Source organism: Epinephelus lanceolatus, chromosome 23, assembly GCF_041903045.1.
Source record: "Epinephelus lanceolatus isolate andai-2023 chromosome 23, ASM4190304v1, whole genome shotgun sequence".
Lineage (NCBI taxonomy): Eukaryota > Metazoa > Chordata > Actinopteri > Perciformes > Serranidae > Epinephelus > Epinephelus lanceolatus.
In genome coordinates, this window is record NC_135756.1 from 6706856 (window position 1) to 6726808 (window position 19953).

Sequence of the window (19953 nt, forward strand, 5' to 3'; positions counted from 1 at the left end):
ACTTCAATTACAGGAAGTTAAGGACAATTTTGCCCGAATGATTTCTGTAACGTAAAACGTGACTTTGAGGGTAATGTAACAGACACGAGGGTAGAACAGAACTGGGAAAAACTGTGTGACATTTATATTATTATTTTTTTTCTAAATACATTAGCAGTTATTAAGAGATTTTATCAACTCAATTTAAAAAAAAAAAACGTAAGAAATAACGTGTAAAACTCAAAGCTATATTTATGTCCTTACCTTTACATCTTCAACACATCACTACAATTACCTTTTAAAAGAAAAGGCCTGTTTTTATTTAACATGCAGTAGTTTAGTACGTACCTGTTGTCGTACATACTCTTGCTGTCTACATGAGGAATTAGCAAAACATCTCCCGTGGAGAGCCAAATTAAACACAAAGATTAAGTTCTGACACAAAAACTTTAGGAAACAAAACACCTTCAGTATTTTGCAACCAGATATTGTTTTCTAAATTAACTAATAGATCATTTAGTCTATTAAATGTCAGAAAATTGTTTTAAAATACCCATCAGTGAGCTCTTCAAATGTCTTGTTTTTTCCAGAGAGATTTAGTTTATAATTTCATATAACAGAGAAAAGCAGAAAATCCTCACTGCGATGCTGGGACCAACAAATCAATCATTTCAGCTCCGTTTGCAACACAATCAAGATTCAGGGGTCTCACTGAAATGTCATTTTTATAGAAAAAAATTAATTTAAAACCTAACTTTACAGTTTGGTATTAATAGTACACATACAAATACACATTCCCACAGTCTGAAATTTCCAAGGTTAATTTAAAATTCCTCCAAGAGAAAATTAGTCGATTTCGATGGTCTAGGCCGCAGGAGGAGATTTAATTAGTCCAAATTGACAGAGACAAATCACTCAGAGTCAGTTTAAGCTTCCATGTCTCTTACAGAACAGAATTATTAATAGACTCTTCAGTGTTTCTTCTGCTGCTGCTGCTCGTCTGCAGACATCCAGTGCAATAATACAGTAGGTTGTACAGTATTTTGAGTAGATGATGTGGTTTGAGCTCATCGTTTCTGGAGGTCTTTATGTCTTTAATGCTAAAAAAGTTGTCAGTTTCTATCCGACAAACATCACTTGGTTAATTTCCTCATTTGGTTTGAGCAGACAAAAGTTCCCACATGAAGTTTAACCTTTCTAAAAGTGTGTTTAGACGACCACAGTTGCTCCATTCACCTCACAGGTCATTAGTGGATTAGCTATAAAGACCAACCTGAAACCACAAAAGTGGTTTCATCTATGCAACATCCACACGTCGCTCCAGAGGTGGACACCGACTAAAAACTTCAAAAATGTAAAATCCAGAAGCGGCACAAGTGTCCTCAGACGTTTAAACTGTCCAAAAATAAAAATGAATAAGCCTACGTTTAGTTTCCTGTGTTCAGTCGATCATCAGCTCTCCCATCCCTCAAGGACAGGTAGAAATGGCAGGTCAGTGCTGCCCAGGTAGGTCCTCCCTCGGTGCTGGAAGACGTCGCTGATGGCCCATGTTAGGCGCCCTTCAGGGTCATGCAGCGTTCCCACAATCTCGCCATCCAATCCCAGCTCCAGGATCAGAGCGTAGCGTGGCAGCAGGACGTTGTACCAGCTCAGAGGAATCACCTGAAGACATTAACATGTTCGGTGTCATATATCTATGGTTTGTCTTAATTAATCAAGTATATGAATCAAATTAAATATATGAGAGGAGATAAAGTATATGAAACAAATTAAATATATGAGAGAGTTTTAAAATATATGAAACAAATTAAATATATTCCAGAGGAGAGAAAGTATATGAAACAAATCAAATATATATGAGAAGATAAAGTATATGAAACAAATGAAATATATGGAAATAAAGTATATGAAACAAATGAAATATATGAGGAGATAAAGTACATGAAACAAATTAAATATATTCGAGAGGAGAGAAAGTATATGAAACAAATCAAATATATGAGAGAAGAGAAAGTATATGAAACAAATTAAATATATTCGAGAGGAGAGAAAGTATATGAAACAAATCAAATATATGAGAGAGGAGAGAAAGTCTATGAAACAAATATATGACAGAAGAGAAAGTATATGAAACAAATCAAATAAATATGAGAGAAGATTGAGTATATGAAACAAATCAAATGAGAAGATAAAGTATATGAAACAAATCAAATATATATGAGAAATTAAAGTATATGAAACAAATTAAATATATTCGAGAGGAGAGAAAGTATATGAAACAAATCAAATATATGAGAGAAGAGAAAGTATATGAGACAAACCAAATATATATGAGAAGAGAAAGTATATGAAACAAATCAAATATATATGAGAAGAGAAAGTATATGAGACAAACCAAATATATATGAGAAGAGAAAGTATATGAAACAAATTAAATATATTCGAGAGGAGAGGAAGTATATGAAACAAATCAAATATATGAGAGGAGAGAAAGTCTATGAAACAAATCAAATGAGAAGATAAAGTATATGAAACAAATCAAATATATAACAGAAAATAAAGTACATAAAACAAATCAAATAAATATGAGAGAAGATTAAGTATATGAAACAAATTAAATATATATGAGACAAGATACAGTATGTGAAGTCAACCAAAATATGCGAGACAAGATGAAGTATATGAAACAAATCTGCACATGTAAATAAATATTTTTTTCCTCTCAGAATGAGTTTCTCCTGATTGAACTGATTTTACTTCAGTAAACGATCCTGGGCACACACACCACTGCAACTGAATAAGCACGTAAACACTGATATGGTTCTTTTAATTTTACCCAAAATACATAATTTTAGTGGGATCCTTAAATCTACTCAGTAGTCTGGTGACACATGCACATCAAACACTTTTTAAATAAAAGGTTTGTTTTAGTTGAACTGAGCTGAAAAACAGTTTTTACATCAGTGTGACCTCAACTGACATTTCCCAAAGTTCACTGCAAGTTCACGTTTGTTTCCTTCCAAGTGTGTGTGTGTGTGTCTGTTACTAAAGAGTGGTCCTGCCCCCGTCCTGCCAGATTTCACACTGTCTTGCCTCAGTGCAGCCTGGAACAAAGCCTGTTATTCTCTCCTGACTGACAGACAAGATAATTGTGAATCACACAGCGTTCCAAATGGATCATGGGAAAGTTGTCTTGGTTAAAACTGCTCTTCCAAAAACTGCAGAGCCTCAAAGTGTAGTTAGAGTATCAGGATCTGTGGGGTTCGACCCGTCAATGTTTTGACTCTGAAAATATTTTTTTAATGGGACTGCTTAACGTTACATGATTGAAAAGAGTTTAAAGTTTCTACCAAAACTGCCAAGAATAGTCTGGTTAATTAGGAGACAAAATGTGGACTTGTATTGGCAGGCTTAATAAAGTCTTGTTCCATTGCCCCTTTTTAACTTTCAGCACCTGCCCCTCCAAAGGTCTCTGCACGGCCCTGCCTCATACCATTTTTTCCCTTCAACATGAATCCTGTGACCTGTCACCTAAACAGGACTCAGTCTTTGGCATCTGAAGGCTCAAGTAAAGGGCTTGGAGATGCTTTTGCCCAGACTGATAAAGAACCTGCATATGGCATTAGGTTTCTTTGGTGGTGCCATCAGGTGCTGTTTAAAGGTGCCAGCTATTTGGTCAGCCTCTGGTCCTCCAAGAACCATTGAAACCATCACAAGCTCTGCGCAGCCCCAACTCCCTCGACTACAGCCCATATCTTTTTGAAAAGCTTGTCAATGTCTCCTGTTTTAGCTTCTCTGCACTGGCTCCCTGTAAAATCCAGAATTGAATTTAAAATCCTACTGTTAACTTATAAAGCTCTAAATGGTCAAGCTCCGTCATATCTTAGAGAGCTCATAGTGCCATATTATCCCACCAGAACGCTGCGCTCTGAGAACGCAGGGTTACTCGTGGTCCCTAAAGTCTCCAAAAGCAGATCAGGAGCCAGAGCCTTCAGCTATCAGGCTCCTCTCCTGTGGAATCATCTTCCTGTTACGGTCCGGGAGGCAGACACCGTCTCCACATTTAAGACTAGACTTAAGACTTTCCTCTTTGATAAAGCTTATAGTTAGGGCTGGCTCAGGCTTGCCCTGTACCAGCCCCTAGTTAGGCTGACTTAGGCCTAGTCTGCCGGAGAACCCCCTATAATACACCGGGCTCCCTCTCTCTCCTCTCTCTCTCTCTCTCTCTCTCTCTCTCTCTCTCTCTCTCTCTCTCTCTCTCTCTCTCTCTCACTCTCATCCTATTACTGCATCTTGCTAACTCGGCCATTCTGGATGTCACTAACTCGGCTTCTTCTCCGGAGCCTTTGTGCTCCACTGTCTCTCAGATTAACTCATACCGCAGCGGTGCCTGGACAGTGTGACGTGTGTGGTTGTGCTGCTGCCGTGGTCCTGCCAGATGCCTCCTGCTGCTGCTGCCATCATTAGTCATTAGTCATACTTCTACTGTTATTATACACATATGACTATTGTCACACAAGTATACTGTCAGATATTAATACATACTTTCAACATATTGTACCACAGTAGCCAGAACTATAACTATAATATTATTACTTTCATTAATGTTGTTGTAAGCTACTGTCATTACCTGCATCTCTCTCTCTCTCTCTCTCTCTCTCTCTCTCTGTCTCATTGTGTCATATGGATTACTGTTAATTTATTATGCTGATCTGTTCTGTACGACATCTATTGCACGTCTGTCCGTCCTGGAAGAGGGATCCCTCCTCAGTTGCTCTTCCTGAGGTTTCTACCGTTTTTTTTTCCCCGTTAAAGGGTTTTTTTTTGGGGAGTTTTTCCTTATCCGCTGTGAGGGTCTTAAGGACAGAGGGATGTCATATGCTGTAAAGCCCTGTGAGGCAAATTGTGATTTGTGATATTGGGCTTTATAAATAAAATTGAATTGAATTGAATTGAATTGAATGATGGTACATGGGTCGCGGAAGCTACTGTTCACCTTAGCCTTCTTAAAGGTTCTCATGACCACTCTCTCTACAAGTATTAAGACAGATAGTTTCTTTTTCTCTGTCTCTAAGTCCTGCTCTGGTGTTACACATGGCACAGGTTCACGACCTGTCTCAGTTGCTGCAGGTGGCGGTGAGGCTGGCTCCATGTTCTTCAAAGCCCGTATTATGTTGTCACAATGGATGTCAGCCTGAGTGACCGCCCACCACCTTAGCAGTACCTGAAAATGCTTCTCTTTCCTGTCTATAACATCACGGATGTTATCACGTGTTTGTGGTCCCAGGGATTCACGACTAATCCCCTCTGTGATGTAAAGATAAAGGAGATCACTGAGTGCTTTCCTGAAAGCCGGGTCTTTACCGTCGGAAATATTCTGTAATCTTGTCAATTCAGAAAGGTGCTTTCCAACTTGCTGCTTCTCACCACCCTGTGGCCAAAGCAGTCTGTCAACATTATCAGCAAAGGCCTGCAGTGATTCCCTGCTTACACCATCAGAGTTAGAGGAGAAACTTTTACGCAGTTGTCTTGCAGTGCGATGAATTGCCTGTTTCATGTACTGTTTGACCAGACATGTCCGTATTTTGCTCTTCAATTGAAAGCTCTCAGTGTACTCCTCTTCAGACCCAGTCAACTCACTGATTTCATTTGCAACACTGTCAGAGCTGTGGCTAGAGTCACTGAGTAGCACATCAAGCTCCGAATCACAGGCGTCACCCAGAAAAACGTCAATGATGCTGCCCATCTCCTTTGAAAGTATGCTCTGGACTTCAGATATTTTACTTGCGGTACTGTCAATGCTTCCTATGTTTACAGCCATTGAGAGGTCGCTGTCATAATCGTCGTCCTCATCATCTGCGTCACCAACATCATCATCTTCATCATAATAATCATCATCTAGATCGATAATTATGGGATCTTCAGATGAAGGTGACAGTTGGCACAAAAAAGATGTCATTTTGTGCATGACTGATTTTAACATGGAGCTGGTGTGCTTAATCATGTAGTTTAGTGTGTCAGAGAGACACACTTCGTCAAAAGATGAAAATGACGAGGTGTGACAGCTAATGCTGAGAGCAGAGTTAACGCATCTAGCAAGATTCTGATTTCCTTTTTTAATGTATATAAAGACAGACAGAACTTTTATATTTGGATGTACTTCATTTATGTTGTATTTACATTGTATTTTATTTATATTGTGTGGCCTCTTTTTTTCTCTTCCTTATTCTGCTGGTGTGACTTATTTTATTCAGGACGACTCCTGTATGTGCCCAGATTTGATTTGTTTTGTTACTTGTTCTTCATTCATTTACTGTAATGTGTTGTCTTGTGTTGCATTATGTTGTTTATCTATTGTGGAAATTAATTAAAAAAACAACAACTTGAAAACATAACCTAAATATTGAACACCTCAGCTTTAGATAACTGTATTTTATTGTACTTTTGCCCCTCCTCTACATTAACAGGGTTTCATATTTTGACAATTTTTAGAGCACTATTTCTCTAAGTATCAGTGTTATCTTGCCATCTGAACTTTCTCGGTCTTATGTGCTTTTATCTATAATATATTTAGTCAGTTTTTACTGATGTCCACCTTTAGCAGCTAATTACATGGTCTCAAGGTGTGTGTGCTCCTCTTTTCTTCAATACTAATCCCTTGATTCCTCCTGAGATCATATTGATTATTAAAGACCATTATATATTAACTGTAAAAACACACTGACCTTTGCCAGGAAGCGTTTGACAGCTGGGTACGGGGCGATCAAGTCCAGGAATGGAGGCATGAACTTCCGAAACCGTGTCGTTGTTATGCCGACCAGGAATGTTCCATGGTCGCTAAGGCGGATGTTGTCGGGGTAACCGATCATGTTGTCCATGATGATCTCCTTGGTGCCAGCCTTCGGGCCCTTCAGCCAATATCTGAGAGTAGAACGAGAGACGACTGAGCAGCTGATGTTTATCTTTACAGTGTGTGTGTGAAAAATTTACCACATGAGTGACGCAAACAGGGAGTGTCCCCACAAGTCGCCAAAAAACTGGTTTGGAATTAAATTTGTTTCAGTTCTTTGTTTGGAGTGATATTTGTCTTTATCAGTCACTCTTAAGCAAGATATATACTTCTGCTTCAAATCGACTCTGCGTCGACGCAAATTTCTGTAAGCTGAAACCATTTCCCTCAGTGGAAACAAAACTTTTATTTACTTTAATTTCAAAGATAAGAAACAATAAATTGTGAAGACAAAAAAAGCCTCCACAAAAAAAGCATTTTAAGTCTTGTGAGTGATTTATCCTGGCTTCATATGAGCAGAGGAAATCTCCGCTCGTCGCTAGGCTAATTTATACAATGTAAAATGCCATAGGCTTGTGCTAATAACGTTAGCATGTTGTATTTGTGGGGAAAATGTGTCCAGATAAAGACAAGTGTTTGTCTGTGAATGCTGCGAGTTATAGTGAAGCTGATTTGTGTACTTGTGTTTGAAACTGTCTCTATTAAGCCATGTTTAATGTGTGTTTAATGTGTGTTTTTAATCAACTAATCTTTATAACATTTCACAGAAACCCTTCCGCCGACCAGTGTTTTGGAGGTATAACTGCAGAGGCTTGTTTGATCACCTGGGTGGTCCTCAGAAGTGACCAAAAAACTGGTAGACCCCACAAATGATAAAAGCAAGACTGTGTGTACCTTATTATGCGTCCGATGCTAGTCTCAGCCAGCAACAGGAAGTGTTCGTCAGGTGACAGCACAATGCCGTTGGGCATGTACAGAGAGTCCAGCAGGACCTTCACACTTCCCTTCTCTGGATCGAAGGAGAGAAGACGACCGAGGGTGTTCAGCTCGATCACCTGAAACAACAATCAGTTCAGGTTTACTTCTGATTAGCTTTCTTGTTTAATTTAGCTTAGCATAGCTTTGTTTAGTTTTCAGCTCAGTGTATATGTTTAGTTTATCTTAGCTTCATTTAGTTTAGTTTGGATTTTCTTTTTAGTTTAATTTACCTTAACATAGTTCAACTTTTAGCTGACTTTACATTTCTAGTCTGGCCTTTTTAACTTTTTAATTTGTCAGAGTTTAGTTTAACTTCTAGTTTGGTCAAGTTCAGTGTGTAATTTTTAGTTTGTTTATTTTAGCTTTGTTTAATTTAGATTTGTTGAGTTTATCTTTTTAGTTTGATTTAGCTCAGCAGCTTAAACACATGACATCACAACTTAAATTCAACCAAATATCAATGTCTAACGACATTAGTGGCCAGCTGGCTTAGCTTCTGTTTTTAGTTTATCTTGACTTTGTTTAGTTTAGCTTAGCATACTTTTGTTTATCTTTTAGTTTAATTAATATTTTTAATATTTTGTTTAGTTTAGCTTAGTTTGGTTATCTTTTTAGTTCAAAGTTAAGTCTGACTTCTGGTTCGGTTTAGCTTTTAGCTTAATTTGTCTTTTTTTATTTAGTTTATTTGAATTTGGATAAATTTAGATGACAAAATGTGACTAATTATAATTTCTTAGAATAGTTTAGTTTAGGGCACTTAAAGTGCAGTGGAGTGAGCAAAATCACTACCTGATTTAGGTACTACCTTACTACCTGGGTCAGCATAAATGGCACGGCTCTACGATGGTTCAAATCATACCTAACAGACAGTAGTTTTTGTGTGGGCATTGCAGACGCCAGGTCTGGTGCAACAGATGTCCACTGTGGGGTGCCTCAGGGGTCAGTGCTAGGTCCGATTCTCTTTTCAGTTTACATGCTCCCTCTTGGCCATCTTATATGCAGATAATACTCCGATCTATTTGAGCTGTGATCCAACATACAACTATCAAAACATGACTAGCCTGCTACACTGCCTTAAGGACATTCACAAGTGGATGTCACAAAACTTCCTGCAGCTTACTGCTGACAAGACAGAGATATTAATCACAGGACAAGCTAGTGCAAACGTTCAAATATCACAGTCTTGGTTCTCTGTCCCACTTGATAACTTCACACTGCAGAAACCTTGGTGTCATTTTTGATCAGTTCAGATAAACATGTAAATTTAGTAGTTCAATTCAGCTTCCACCATCTCAGAAATACCTCCAGAATCAGATCCTCCCTTTACAACAAACATCTGGAAACTGTTATTCACGCAATCACAATCAGTCGATTAGATTATTGCAAGTCCTTGCTCCCTCTGCTGCCAGAGTCTTGACTCGGACTAGAAAACATGACCACATCACACCAATCCTAGCTTCCCTACGCTGGTTACCTGTTGCTTTTAGAATTGATTTTAAAATTTTATTGACTACTTGTTGACTACATGTTCCTCCTCGCACCCTGATGATCCTCAGATTAACCTTTTCCTGTTGTTCTGAGATCTAGATTAATTCACAAAGGTGACAGAGCCTTTGCAGTCAGAGCTCCTCGGCTTTGGAGTGACCTGCCTGAGGAGATCAGGGCTGCAAACTCAGTCTCATCTTTTCAATCACTTCTGAAAACCTACTTGTTTAACGATTTCTTTTGTGTATTCTAATTTTATTGCTTTTTCTTTTACTTGGATTTGTAAAGCACTTTGTGACTGTGTTTTGAAAGGTGCTATATAAATAAAGATTATTATTATCATTATTATTATTTACCTGTGTTGTTCAGGTTTGTCTTGATACAGGAAGTCAGATTTTGTTGAAGTGCATGTACACACTGCCTCTCCTTGAGCCTCATCAGGAGCACTCAGCACTTCCCTGAACTGAATGGACTCTTAGTGTTCTCTGTTTTGTGGCCAGCCCATGAATGACCCATTAAAAAGCACAAGCGAATGTCCTCGTGTTATTTGGAGGGCTGCAGTTGCTGAGCAACGCTTGGAAAACAAAATTGTAAGACCCTGCTTGCATCAGATTTCTTTTGCTGGTTATCTATTAGCTTGAAGACACACCCTGCTGCCTACATCACTTCTTCAACCTCTTCTCATCCCTTTTAGACGTGTCATGGTGCTTTTAGATTTAAAATCTAAAATCTAAACAGGAGGTGTTTGGAAAATCTCTTTAAGGCTAACTGACTCTAAACTGATCCATCTTTCCCCCTCATCTCACCTCCAGTTTGACATGTCTGCGTCCCCAGCGACTGGAGGAGTCAGTGAAATAAATGATCCCAGTTTGGGAGGAAATCTCCAGCCCGTTCAGGAAGGCAAAGTGAACGCCATCAGCACCTGAGGAACAAATGAAAGAGGGATCATAGACACAGAATTTCATCATCAAGAGGGCTTTATTTATCACGCACGCCAGCACATACACAACACCTTGTGAATTAGCCAGCAGCAGAGTCTTCTCTCCAGTTTTGGGGTTGACGCTGTGCAGCCCAAAGTACGAATCAGCGACTATCAGCTGAGCGTGACGATCCAGACGGACCCCGTGAGGACGGCCGCACACGGGCTCGTAGTCTGTACTGCTGCCTGCGCACACACAACACACACAAGTGGTTTTTTAATAGGTTAAATAAATGACTGAGGAAGAGAGGAAGGACGCAGTCGTCCCTGGAAAACAAAGAAAACAAGAAACAGAAATAAAACACAAACCACATTCAGGTAAATTCTGTCCCATCTGTGTGACGAGGGTGAGACTGTCATCAGGGCCGATCCTCCACAGCTTCCCGTCCACTGTGCCTGTGTACACGTTACCTGAGACAACAACACAAACTGATGAGTCAGAGTGAAAAGAGCCCCACTCCATGAAAAATAAGGTGAATCGAGACAGAGCGCAACGCGTCATAATCTGAAAGCCATGCCCCCAAAGGGGAAACGAGGACTGCTTTCCCTTCACACTTTCCACCTCCGTTTCCAGCCTGTTGAGTTTTCCCTAAGTCCAAATACTGAAAAGTTGCTGTGTGGTTCGCTGCACGGCCAATAAAAACCCAGAGCTTAGCTTTTATCAGCTGCTGAGCAGAAAAACAGAACCTTGTAGAAGACAAAAGTGGATACAAGCAATAAAACGTGAGGCTTCAACAAGGGAGAAATTGTGGGATCCTGACACTCAGTATGCCCATGTGTGCAGCAAACACTTTGTCAAACCTTCCAAATGTATTTTTTAGAGGAACAGTTAACTGTATTTATGTATGTTAAGCTAAAGCACTGACAGTATGAATGCAACTTCTGTTATAATTGTGCCTAGCGCTCCGCGAATCAAGCAGTCCATTCCAGCGGTCCGCTCTAGCCCTTCTATCAGTCTATAGTCTCGCTCACCAGACCTTTCTCAAGAAAAGAAAGGTCTGGCTGGGTCGACTCTCACTGTGAGATTGGAAAAAAAAAACGCCCCGGCTGCTTGTATTTCTTTCAACCAATCACAATCGTTCTGGGCGGTGCCACAGCAACGGTGCGCTTGCAAAAATATTGCCGGGGGGAAACAGGTTTTGGTGTAACATGCCCACAAAAATATCGCCTACAGGACGCGAACCATGGTAGAAAAATGGCTACATCCCCGCAAGATCAAACACCGCAAAAGTTAGTAAAGGATGTGTTCAAAACGGTTGAAAACTGCTACACAACCGAAGGTGGTAGGGCGGGACTTCAGCGGGTGGCTCGTTCCACCCAATGAGAGGCTGATCTATGCAGCAAACTTCCGCCCACTCAGACTAATCAGTCTACCAGCATGTAGAGGCATGTCTCAAAACAACAACGTGTGCTGGTAGTAGGAGCAGGCTGACGGCTGAGCATGTCGAAATGCTCATCTTCTTAAAAAAGAATCTCCACATCATGTTTTTTCCAAGACGAGCAAGGTAAGGAGAAGGGACACTGAGGTAGACTGGCAATATTAAGCTTATCAATATACCGTTGCCTCTCTGGTAGGCATAGCATGCTAAAATAATCCTTTGCCATCTTATTATTAGCTAATTATTAGCTAGCTTTAGCTAATAATTTTAGCTAGCTAGCTAGCAATTCAGTTGTGGAGACCTGAAGGCGCGGCTGCAGAGGCAGAATGACAGCGAACGAGCGAGGAAGCGGAGGGGAAAGCGGGCCTCGTTTCCCCTTTGGGGGCGTGGCTTTCAGATTATGACGCGTTGCACTCTGTCTCTATAGAAGTTTTGTAAAAGGAAACTACAAAGCAATACTGAAAAGCAAATGTGTCTTAAAAGCAGCCATTCAAGCAGATAAATTCAACATGTCACATGAGATATAAAGTACAGGGGGCCACAAGGGTCAAAATACTTCCTAAAGTACACAAGCAAAGGCCGTGTTTTATCTTGTAGCAAAGGCCAGAGGTCAAAACCCACCCAGGTGATGAGATAATCTCTGAGTCAAAAACTAGTTTGCCTACAAAGATTAAATCCAGCATGCTCACCCTCCTCATCAGCAGTGAAGGATTCTGGTCCGTGTAGTTTCCCAGTAAACAGCCTGCAGCCCTTCTGCAGCCGGGTGTTGACGGCAAGTGGCCCCTCAAGAGCCGGGGGAGGCCCCTTCAGTCTGGAGGACAGATGTGGATTAAATAGTTACAGACAACTGCAGTAAAATGACACAGTGTTATGTTTTGTTTTTTTTACTCCTGTGCTTATATAAAATTAAATATTGAATTTATATTTCAGTAAATGTTTGACTCCATCTACGACCCAACCCTCACCTATGGTCATGAGCTCTGGGTAGTGACCAAAAGAATGAGGTTGCAGATACAAGCGGCTGAAATGAGTTTCCTTTGTGAGGTGTCTGGGCTCAGCCTTAGAGATAGGGTGAGGAGCTCGGACATCTGGAGGGAGCTCGGAGTAGAGCCGCTTATGTTCAACCAATCACCTTTGGTTAACTTTATGTTAGCTTCTTTTACAATTGTTTTAAGGCTTTTTAATATTGATTATCATCTCTAGAGCAGTTAAAGGTCTAGTGTGACAGATTTAGTGGCATCTAGTGGTAAAGTTGAGGATTGCAACCGAGTGAAACTTCTCCAGGTAAGAAAACTACAGTGGCCAAAGCATAGAGACGGAAACATGAATGGCCCCATCTAGAGTCGATGTTTGGTTTGTCCGTTCTGGGCTACTGTAGAACAACATGGCGGACTCTGTGGAAGAGGACCTGCTCTCTATGTCGACATAAACAGCTCATTATGAGGTAACAAAAACACAATGATTCTTTTTTTCAGGTGAATATACACTACACACTGATGTTTTTATGTGTGTCTATGTTTGCCCGCGTGTATGTACTTACACATGTGGTTTGGGGTCGATGGGAGAAGGCAGCAGGTAAACTCCGACAGCTACGGCGAGCAGAGCCACCAACAACGATCTCTTAACCAACCTGACAGACAGCACACATAAACAGTCCATTTATTACCTCCGCCAAGGAGGTTATGTTTTTGCCGGTGTTGGTCTGTTTGTTTGTTTGTCTGCAAAATAACTCAAAAAGGTATGAACGGATTTTGATGAGTGCTGCTAAGGCTGTCAGACCATAGAATTTATTTATTATTTTGTCCACTTTGCTTCAACCGATCGCCACCAACATTTTAACATCTGTTCCTTGTCCCATTATCCACCTTTCCTGAAAATTTCATCAAAATCCATTCATAACTTTTTGAGTTATTTTGCAGACAAACAAACAGACAAACAAACAAACAGACCAACGCCGGCGAAAACATAACCTCCTTGGCGGTGGTAACAAAGAGAAGAGCCAAGAACAAAGTCAGTGCTAACAGAACAAAAAACTAAAACATAATTCTGATTGTTCATTAACTAATTACATAAATAGCTTGCTTGACCTCTGTACTCACACACATTCCCAAATATCACAAACTATAAATGTGCAATCTAATTATATAAATGTATGTATGGTGTGTTCTGTACAGCCTAATTTTTTGCATCATTTTGATGGAGGCTCCAAATAAGCCCAATGGATTTCCTGTCCCTCTCCGCACTGCTCGTCTTTGTCATTCTTGTGTAAAAAATAGAAATAAAAATAAAAGGTTATAAAGAACTTGGTTTCAAAATCCAAGGGCTATAACACACATATTGCAGAAGGTAGAGACCTAGTCTTTACAGAGGCACTGAGGAGTCTCCTTTCTGATTACACCATCGAGGGGATGACTCCACAGACTGAGCTTGGACCATTTAGAAATACAATGGCCAACATCAGGTGGTCTACTTCCAGGGCAGTGTGGCGTTTCCAGGTACTGCTGAAGTGGTGGATGACGTATCAGACTGGCATCCATTGTGACAATGTCATGAAGGCTTTAAATGCCACTGAGACAGGTGCTGAACCGGTGCTCCATTTAACACCAGGCCAGGATTCAGAGACAGAGAAAAACAAACTCTCTGTCCGAGTACTTGTTGAAAAGTTCGTCACAAGAGTCTTTAAAAAAGCTAAGGTCGACATCAGATGTGAAGACCTCTGTGTCTACACTGACCGCCTTGTCAGTAAAATGTGGGCTGAGGTTGAGGGAGCAGATTTTTATATCTCCCCAGAAACTTTTAAAGGCCTCGACAAGGCAGTTTTTAAGGACTTGTGTAAATCCTGGGGCTGTGCTGAGCTTGTTCTGCTGAGAATGAACCAAGGAGAACAAGAAATCAATTGCATAGCCGGCACCTTTACACACCATCTGATGACGCCACCGAAGCAACGAAGTGCCATCTGCAGGTTCTTTTCCAGTCTGGGCCAAGCAATCTCTAAGCCCTTCACTTCGACCAGGGTCACTTCCATTTAGGTGACATCTGACAGGATTCATGTTGGAGGAAAAAACTGGCGTGAGGCCTTTTTCCTCCAACATGAATGCAATAGAGAGCTCATGTCCTGCCTCCCATCCAGGTTACCCTTGGACACATGTGAGACAGGACTTGAGCTCTCAGGACCACCTTGGTAGTCAGCAGCACGATCTCACAGGTGAGGGTTCGATTCCCGGTCCTGAGCCTTTGTGAGTTTGTGTGTTGTCTACCTAGGTAGTACGGGTTTTCTCCAGGTGCTCCGGTTCGCCCGTTTTCTTCAAGCCATGCAGCAAAAGCTAACTGATTTCATGTTTTTACAATTCGATCACAACAATTATATCAATTAAAAAAACCTAAATTGATCTTATGTTTCCTGTCATTATCTGTCATAGCTGTAAATATTCAAGTCAGGCTGAACTTCTGTTGATTCAGTTTCACTCAGGTTAAAGGTTTTGTGTAGAAAATACAGAGAAAGACTGATCTTTTGTTTCTTTTTAATGTGAAAAGCAGTTTTTTAGCATGAAAGTTTGCTTTTGATACTTGAACTATGTTTTTCTGAGATCACCCTTTGTAGCAAGGTTGTGTTTCAAAAGAAAAACAATAGACTATATACAAGAATTCAAAATATTAGATCAATTCATTTTTTCTTAGAGTGTGTCAGTGATCAGTCTGGCTGACTGCTGAGCAGAGTTTTTCATGACTGAGTAAGTCATCCTGTTCACACGATCTTTTTTTTTGGACCAAAAGGAACTTTCTGGCACCAACAGCACGTGGCAGTCACCGTCGGTCTGAACCTGAAGGTTTCGTGAAATTAACAGAACAGGAAAGTAGACGGTTTGGCCTTCAAATTAAAAGTGTAGAAATTGTCATTTAAAACATGACTGTTTTGATCCATCAGCTTGATTTTTTTTTCTCAAACTCAGAGCAGTCTACAAAAGAAAACAGACTTGAACATTTAAAAAAAAAAAAAAGTCATACTCCAACAAGATCAGGCCCCCACCACCAGACCAGAGGCCGTAATAAAAGCAATGGCATCACATATTAATAAAATTCACCTATACATGTCTGCACACATGTGAACGTGCGCATCTGAAACATATCTAACCCACAACAGACTGTGAAATATTTCCCATGTAGCTCCTTTTTCTGATGCCGCAAACGAGGAAATGTTAAAAGACAGAGCTCAATAATCGTCCACCTTGATGCAGGCAAGGAAAAACATAAATAACCAAACTGAAATAGTCAGATGCATGTGTCACCTGGTAAGGTTAGTTTAGGTGAACAGGGGAGCTCATGAACTTTCTTGACCTGGGAAAATAGTGTGCCAAATAATAATAATGAACTAATATAACAATTGATTACATTTGAACAGATTGCGAAGCCCCTTAGGAGCACTTTTCACCTCAGACTCACTGTCTGCAGTTAATAAGTCAACAGTGTTGTGTCATACATGGTGGAGTGAACCTTGACATGTACATGTTTCATGCAGGATCTATAACATGTAACACATGTTGGTTACACAAAAGGCGAACCCATCAGTCCAAGAGTCTGTTGTGTGACTGACATTGATCTGAAACTACAGATCAATGTTCCAATAAATCAATAAGACTGCAGAGTGCAATCACTGCATGTGTTTTTCATTCCATTTCTCTGTTCCCTCCTATCAGACGTTAAAAGAATAATGAGGCCAGGAAATAGGAGAAATCCCACAAGGCACTGGGTGAGGAACATCTGCAACAGTTTGCATACTAGTTTACATCTCCATTGTTTTCCCTACTTGTTGCCAAGCACTCAGCAAAAGTGCTGTGACCAACTGTGCTGGTTGCATAATTCACCCTGACACATCTGGTGTCATCGGAAACTATGGGATGTTGACTAGAAGTCAAAGTTGATGTGCTGACTGCTGGTGGAGAAGAAGGGAGGACAGAAGACAGTATAATAAATATGAAATGTCAGATGATTTTTTTTTTAAATTGTTGTTGCTTTATCCGCCGAATTAAAGGCAACCACTGTGTTGTTAAGAGGAGTTGACACAACTCTACATTAGATCAACACTTTCCCATGTGGATCCATCATTAAGGAAAAATGAGCGTTTTTAAGATGAGATCTGGCACATTGCATTGAGCAAAGTTTATTTTCTTGGGAACTGTCAATATATTATACATTAGATTTTTTTCTTTTCTTAATTTACATTTCTTTGGGTGGTTTAAGTCACTTATCAGGAAGCATGAATCAGTTTTGGTCAAATTAAACTCAATCCCCTCCCGCTCACAGCTGACTTGCATTAACACCTGAACCAGCTGTAAACGTTGAATTTATTTAAACAAAAGCCGCTTGATGCATTTGATTCAAGCCGAAAAGAAGTCTGGCCCCTGACGGCCCAGAACAACATCTCTAATTAAGTTTTAGTACGACGCCGCTGCGGTAAAACAACAATTAGCAGATTTTTGAACGCAGTTTGGCGACGCCGGAAGAGGTTTCATACTGCCGGAGTCTAACATTTGTTGTTTGTGAGTTTAAAGTTATTAAAATGTCAAACTTACATAGTTGAGCTTTGAGTCAGCGTCTCTTCGTCCTGACCTGCTGGATCAAACAGGTCTGACACAGTGTGTGCAAGAGCATCCGGTGACCTTCAAAATAAAAGCGGTGAGGCACACGCTTCCGGTCCTTCTGTGCGTCTATAAGTTACATACATATACACACACACACACACATTACATATATTACATATATATTTCTGCTACTCTCTAGTCTTTTTAGTCTTTGAGTCTATTTTATTTTATTTTTTTATTCTTGCTATTTTCTAGTCTTTATTAATTGTACTTTTTTTAAATTAATTTTTAATTTTTATTTTGAATCTTAGAATTACTTGATGCTTTTGCAATATAGTCTTTGTTACATTTGTCCCTGCTACTTTTTAGTCTTTATTAATTGTGCTTTTTTTTTTTTACTGTACTTTATTTATTTATTTTTGTTTTATTTTATTTTTTTTATTTTATTTTTATTTTTTAATCCTCAATTTTCAAGTGTTTATTAATTCCACTTTTTTTTTTTTTTTTTTACATTTTTATTATTTATTTTATTTTATTTATTCCTGCTTTTTTCTAGTCTTTATTAATTGTACCTTTTTTTAAAAGAAAAAAATTCAATCTTATTACTACTTGTTGCTTTGGCAGTATAGTGTTTGTCATGTCGATAAAGATAGTGAATTGAAAAAAAATTAATAGTATACTTTTTTTTTTAAATCCCTGCAACTTCCGGGTCTTTATCAGTTGCACATTCTTAAATATATTTATTTATATACTTTATCTTATTTATTTAATTTTTAATTCCTGCTATTTTCTAGTCTCTATTAATTGTACTTTTCAAAATCTTTATTTATTTTCATTTCATTTCTTTTTTTTTTATCACTGCTACTTTCTAGTCTTTATCAATTGTACTTTTTAAATTTTTATTATTAATTGATGCTTTGGCAATATAGTCTTTGTTACACTCACTCCAATAAAGATACTGAATTGAAAAAAAAAAGAATGAATCATGTACTTATTTTTTCAGTGTTAGTGCTATAAAACACTGCAGGAAACCCTGGTGTGAAACTTTTATTATTAGTAGTATTTTTTGTTTATTTCTATCCCTGATACTTTCTAGTCTTTATTATTGTACTTTAAAAAATGTTAGTTATTTATTCATTTATTATTTTATTTATTTATTTTTTTTATCCCTGCTATTTTCTAGTCTTTATAAATTGTAATTTTTAAAATATTTATTTCTAATCTTATTATCACTTACTATAAAACACTGCAGGAAACCCTGTTGTAAAATAATTTTTTAACCCCCTCCCCACTGTTTGACAGGACAACAATACTTTGTGATAATACAGAACTCTTTGGGTATTGTGCTTTACTGGTGCATATTCCCTAAAAAGGTGCAATTAATTAATTGGCCTAATAAAAAGAAACAAGAATTTGTAAATATTTTTGGGGGCCCCAGGGCAGTTTTCTGAGACTACTTCAGTTCATAATTCAGATTTTCTTTTCTCACTTATTTCCACAAACTTGAACTTGAAGGGTAACCCAAATATCAGGTAGTTTGAGCTTTTATTTTGAAGGCCGCTGTGACAGGCTCCCTCCTGTAGCTTCACACATGACAGAATTTAGTGTTTGTGTGTGAGACAGCAGGGGAGGGGGCTTCCCACTCCTTCAGTCTGTAAGGTTATTTGAGTTGGGGTCAAGCAGAGGACAAGAGGAGGAGGTGCTGCCTCTGCACCAGACTGCAGTGCTGCCAAAACACTGACAGCTACAGAGCTGCGACGCAACATCTCTGAACTGTTTCAACACAACAAATAACACCATCAGCTCTAAATAAAGAGTCTGTTGGCAGAGCTAAGAGGCTCCACTGCTGTGCTGTTTCATTTTACACATATCAGGGTTTTAAAGAAGAGAAACAGCTGAGTTATGCTAAGCTACGCTAACTGTTTCCTGACTGTAGCTTCATATTTACTCAGATACGACAGTGGTTTCAATCTTCTCATTTAAATCTCTGAAGGGAAGCAAAGAAGTGTTTTCAGATTTTAGTGTATTGAACCATTTCTTTATAGCGAACTGTTAAGTTTTCAGTGTCTAAGATTTTTGAGGGATTTAGTGGCATCTAGTGGTGAAGACTGCAGACTGCAACCAGCTGAATCTTTTCCCGGTTAAAATTCTGTCAGTGTTTATTGTTCGGGAGGTTTTTACCTGGCGCTGAATTATTACAGAGGTCTCTTCCTCTCTGAAACAAACAGACTGGTGATTCAAACCAGTAAAAACACTGAATAAAGCAGTTACACGTAAAAAAAAAAAAATCTGTATTTTTCCGACACTCTCGTCACTAAGGGGATGCTAACTACAGTGAAAAAGTGAATGTCCTTAACAGAGGCTGGTTCGATGTTTTAAAAGCGTAAAAATACAATTTGAAAAAATAAAAAAATCTGATTTGATTTGAATAATTGGCTTTTGTCATGTTTATCCATAGATCTAGTATTTTTTTAAAAGATGTTAATTCAGTAAAAAGCTCCATTAATCTGCTGATTGTTTAGAAAACGTCTATAAAATGTCAGAAATCGTAAAAATGCCCATCACAATATTCCTGGAGCGAAAGGTTGTATCTTGTCTCTGACCAATAATTTTAATCCCAAAGATATTTAATCTAAAATTATATAGAATTAAAAAAATAGCAATAGCATCATTTCTCCTGGCTATTTAGGATCAGTAGGACCTGATAAGTATAAAAAAACTAAACATTGTCAATGATAATTAATTCCCAACTGAGTCTCAGCTTGTTACTGTTGCTAACATTGG

General features: G+C 39.0%; 1 protein-coding gene across 1 annotated transcript; it reads right to left on the reverse strand.

Annotated features, from left to right (window-relative positions):
• Window positions 1-556: 556 nt before the first annotated feature.
• On the reverse strand, window positions 557-17214 carry LOC117249451 (adipocyte plasma membrane-associated protein). Its single transcript, XM_033615118.2, has 9 exons — window positions 17161-17214; window positions 13131-13220; window positions 12280-12401; window positions 10521-10622; window positions 10245-10397; window positions 10039-10154; window positions 7664-7824; window positions 6705-6900; window positions 557-1641 (listed from the first exon to the last, which is right to left on the reverse strand). Coding segments are annotated over exons 1-9 (1152 nt in total). The 5' UTR covers window positions 17163-17214; the 3' UTR covers window positions 557-1431.
• Between the last annotated feature and the right edge of the window lie 2739 nt (window positions 17215-19953).

Excerpts from the sequence above, each read along its gene's own strand:
- LOC117249451 (XM_033615118.2), bottom strand. Across the intron at positions 10,623-12,279 it reads CTTCACTGCTGATGAGGAGG|GTAACGTGTACACAGGCACA; the intron begins GTGAGCATGCTG and ends TTGTTGTCTCAG. Across the intron at positions 10,155-10,244 it reads GCTGCTGGCTAATTCACAAG|GTGCTGATGGCGTTCACTTT; the intron begins GTGTTGTGTATG and ends TTTGTTCCTCAG.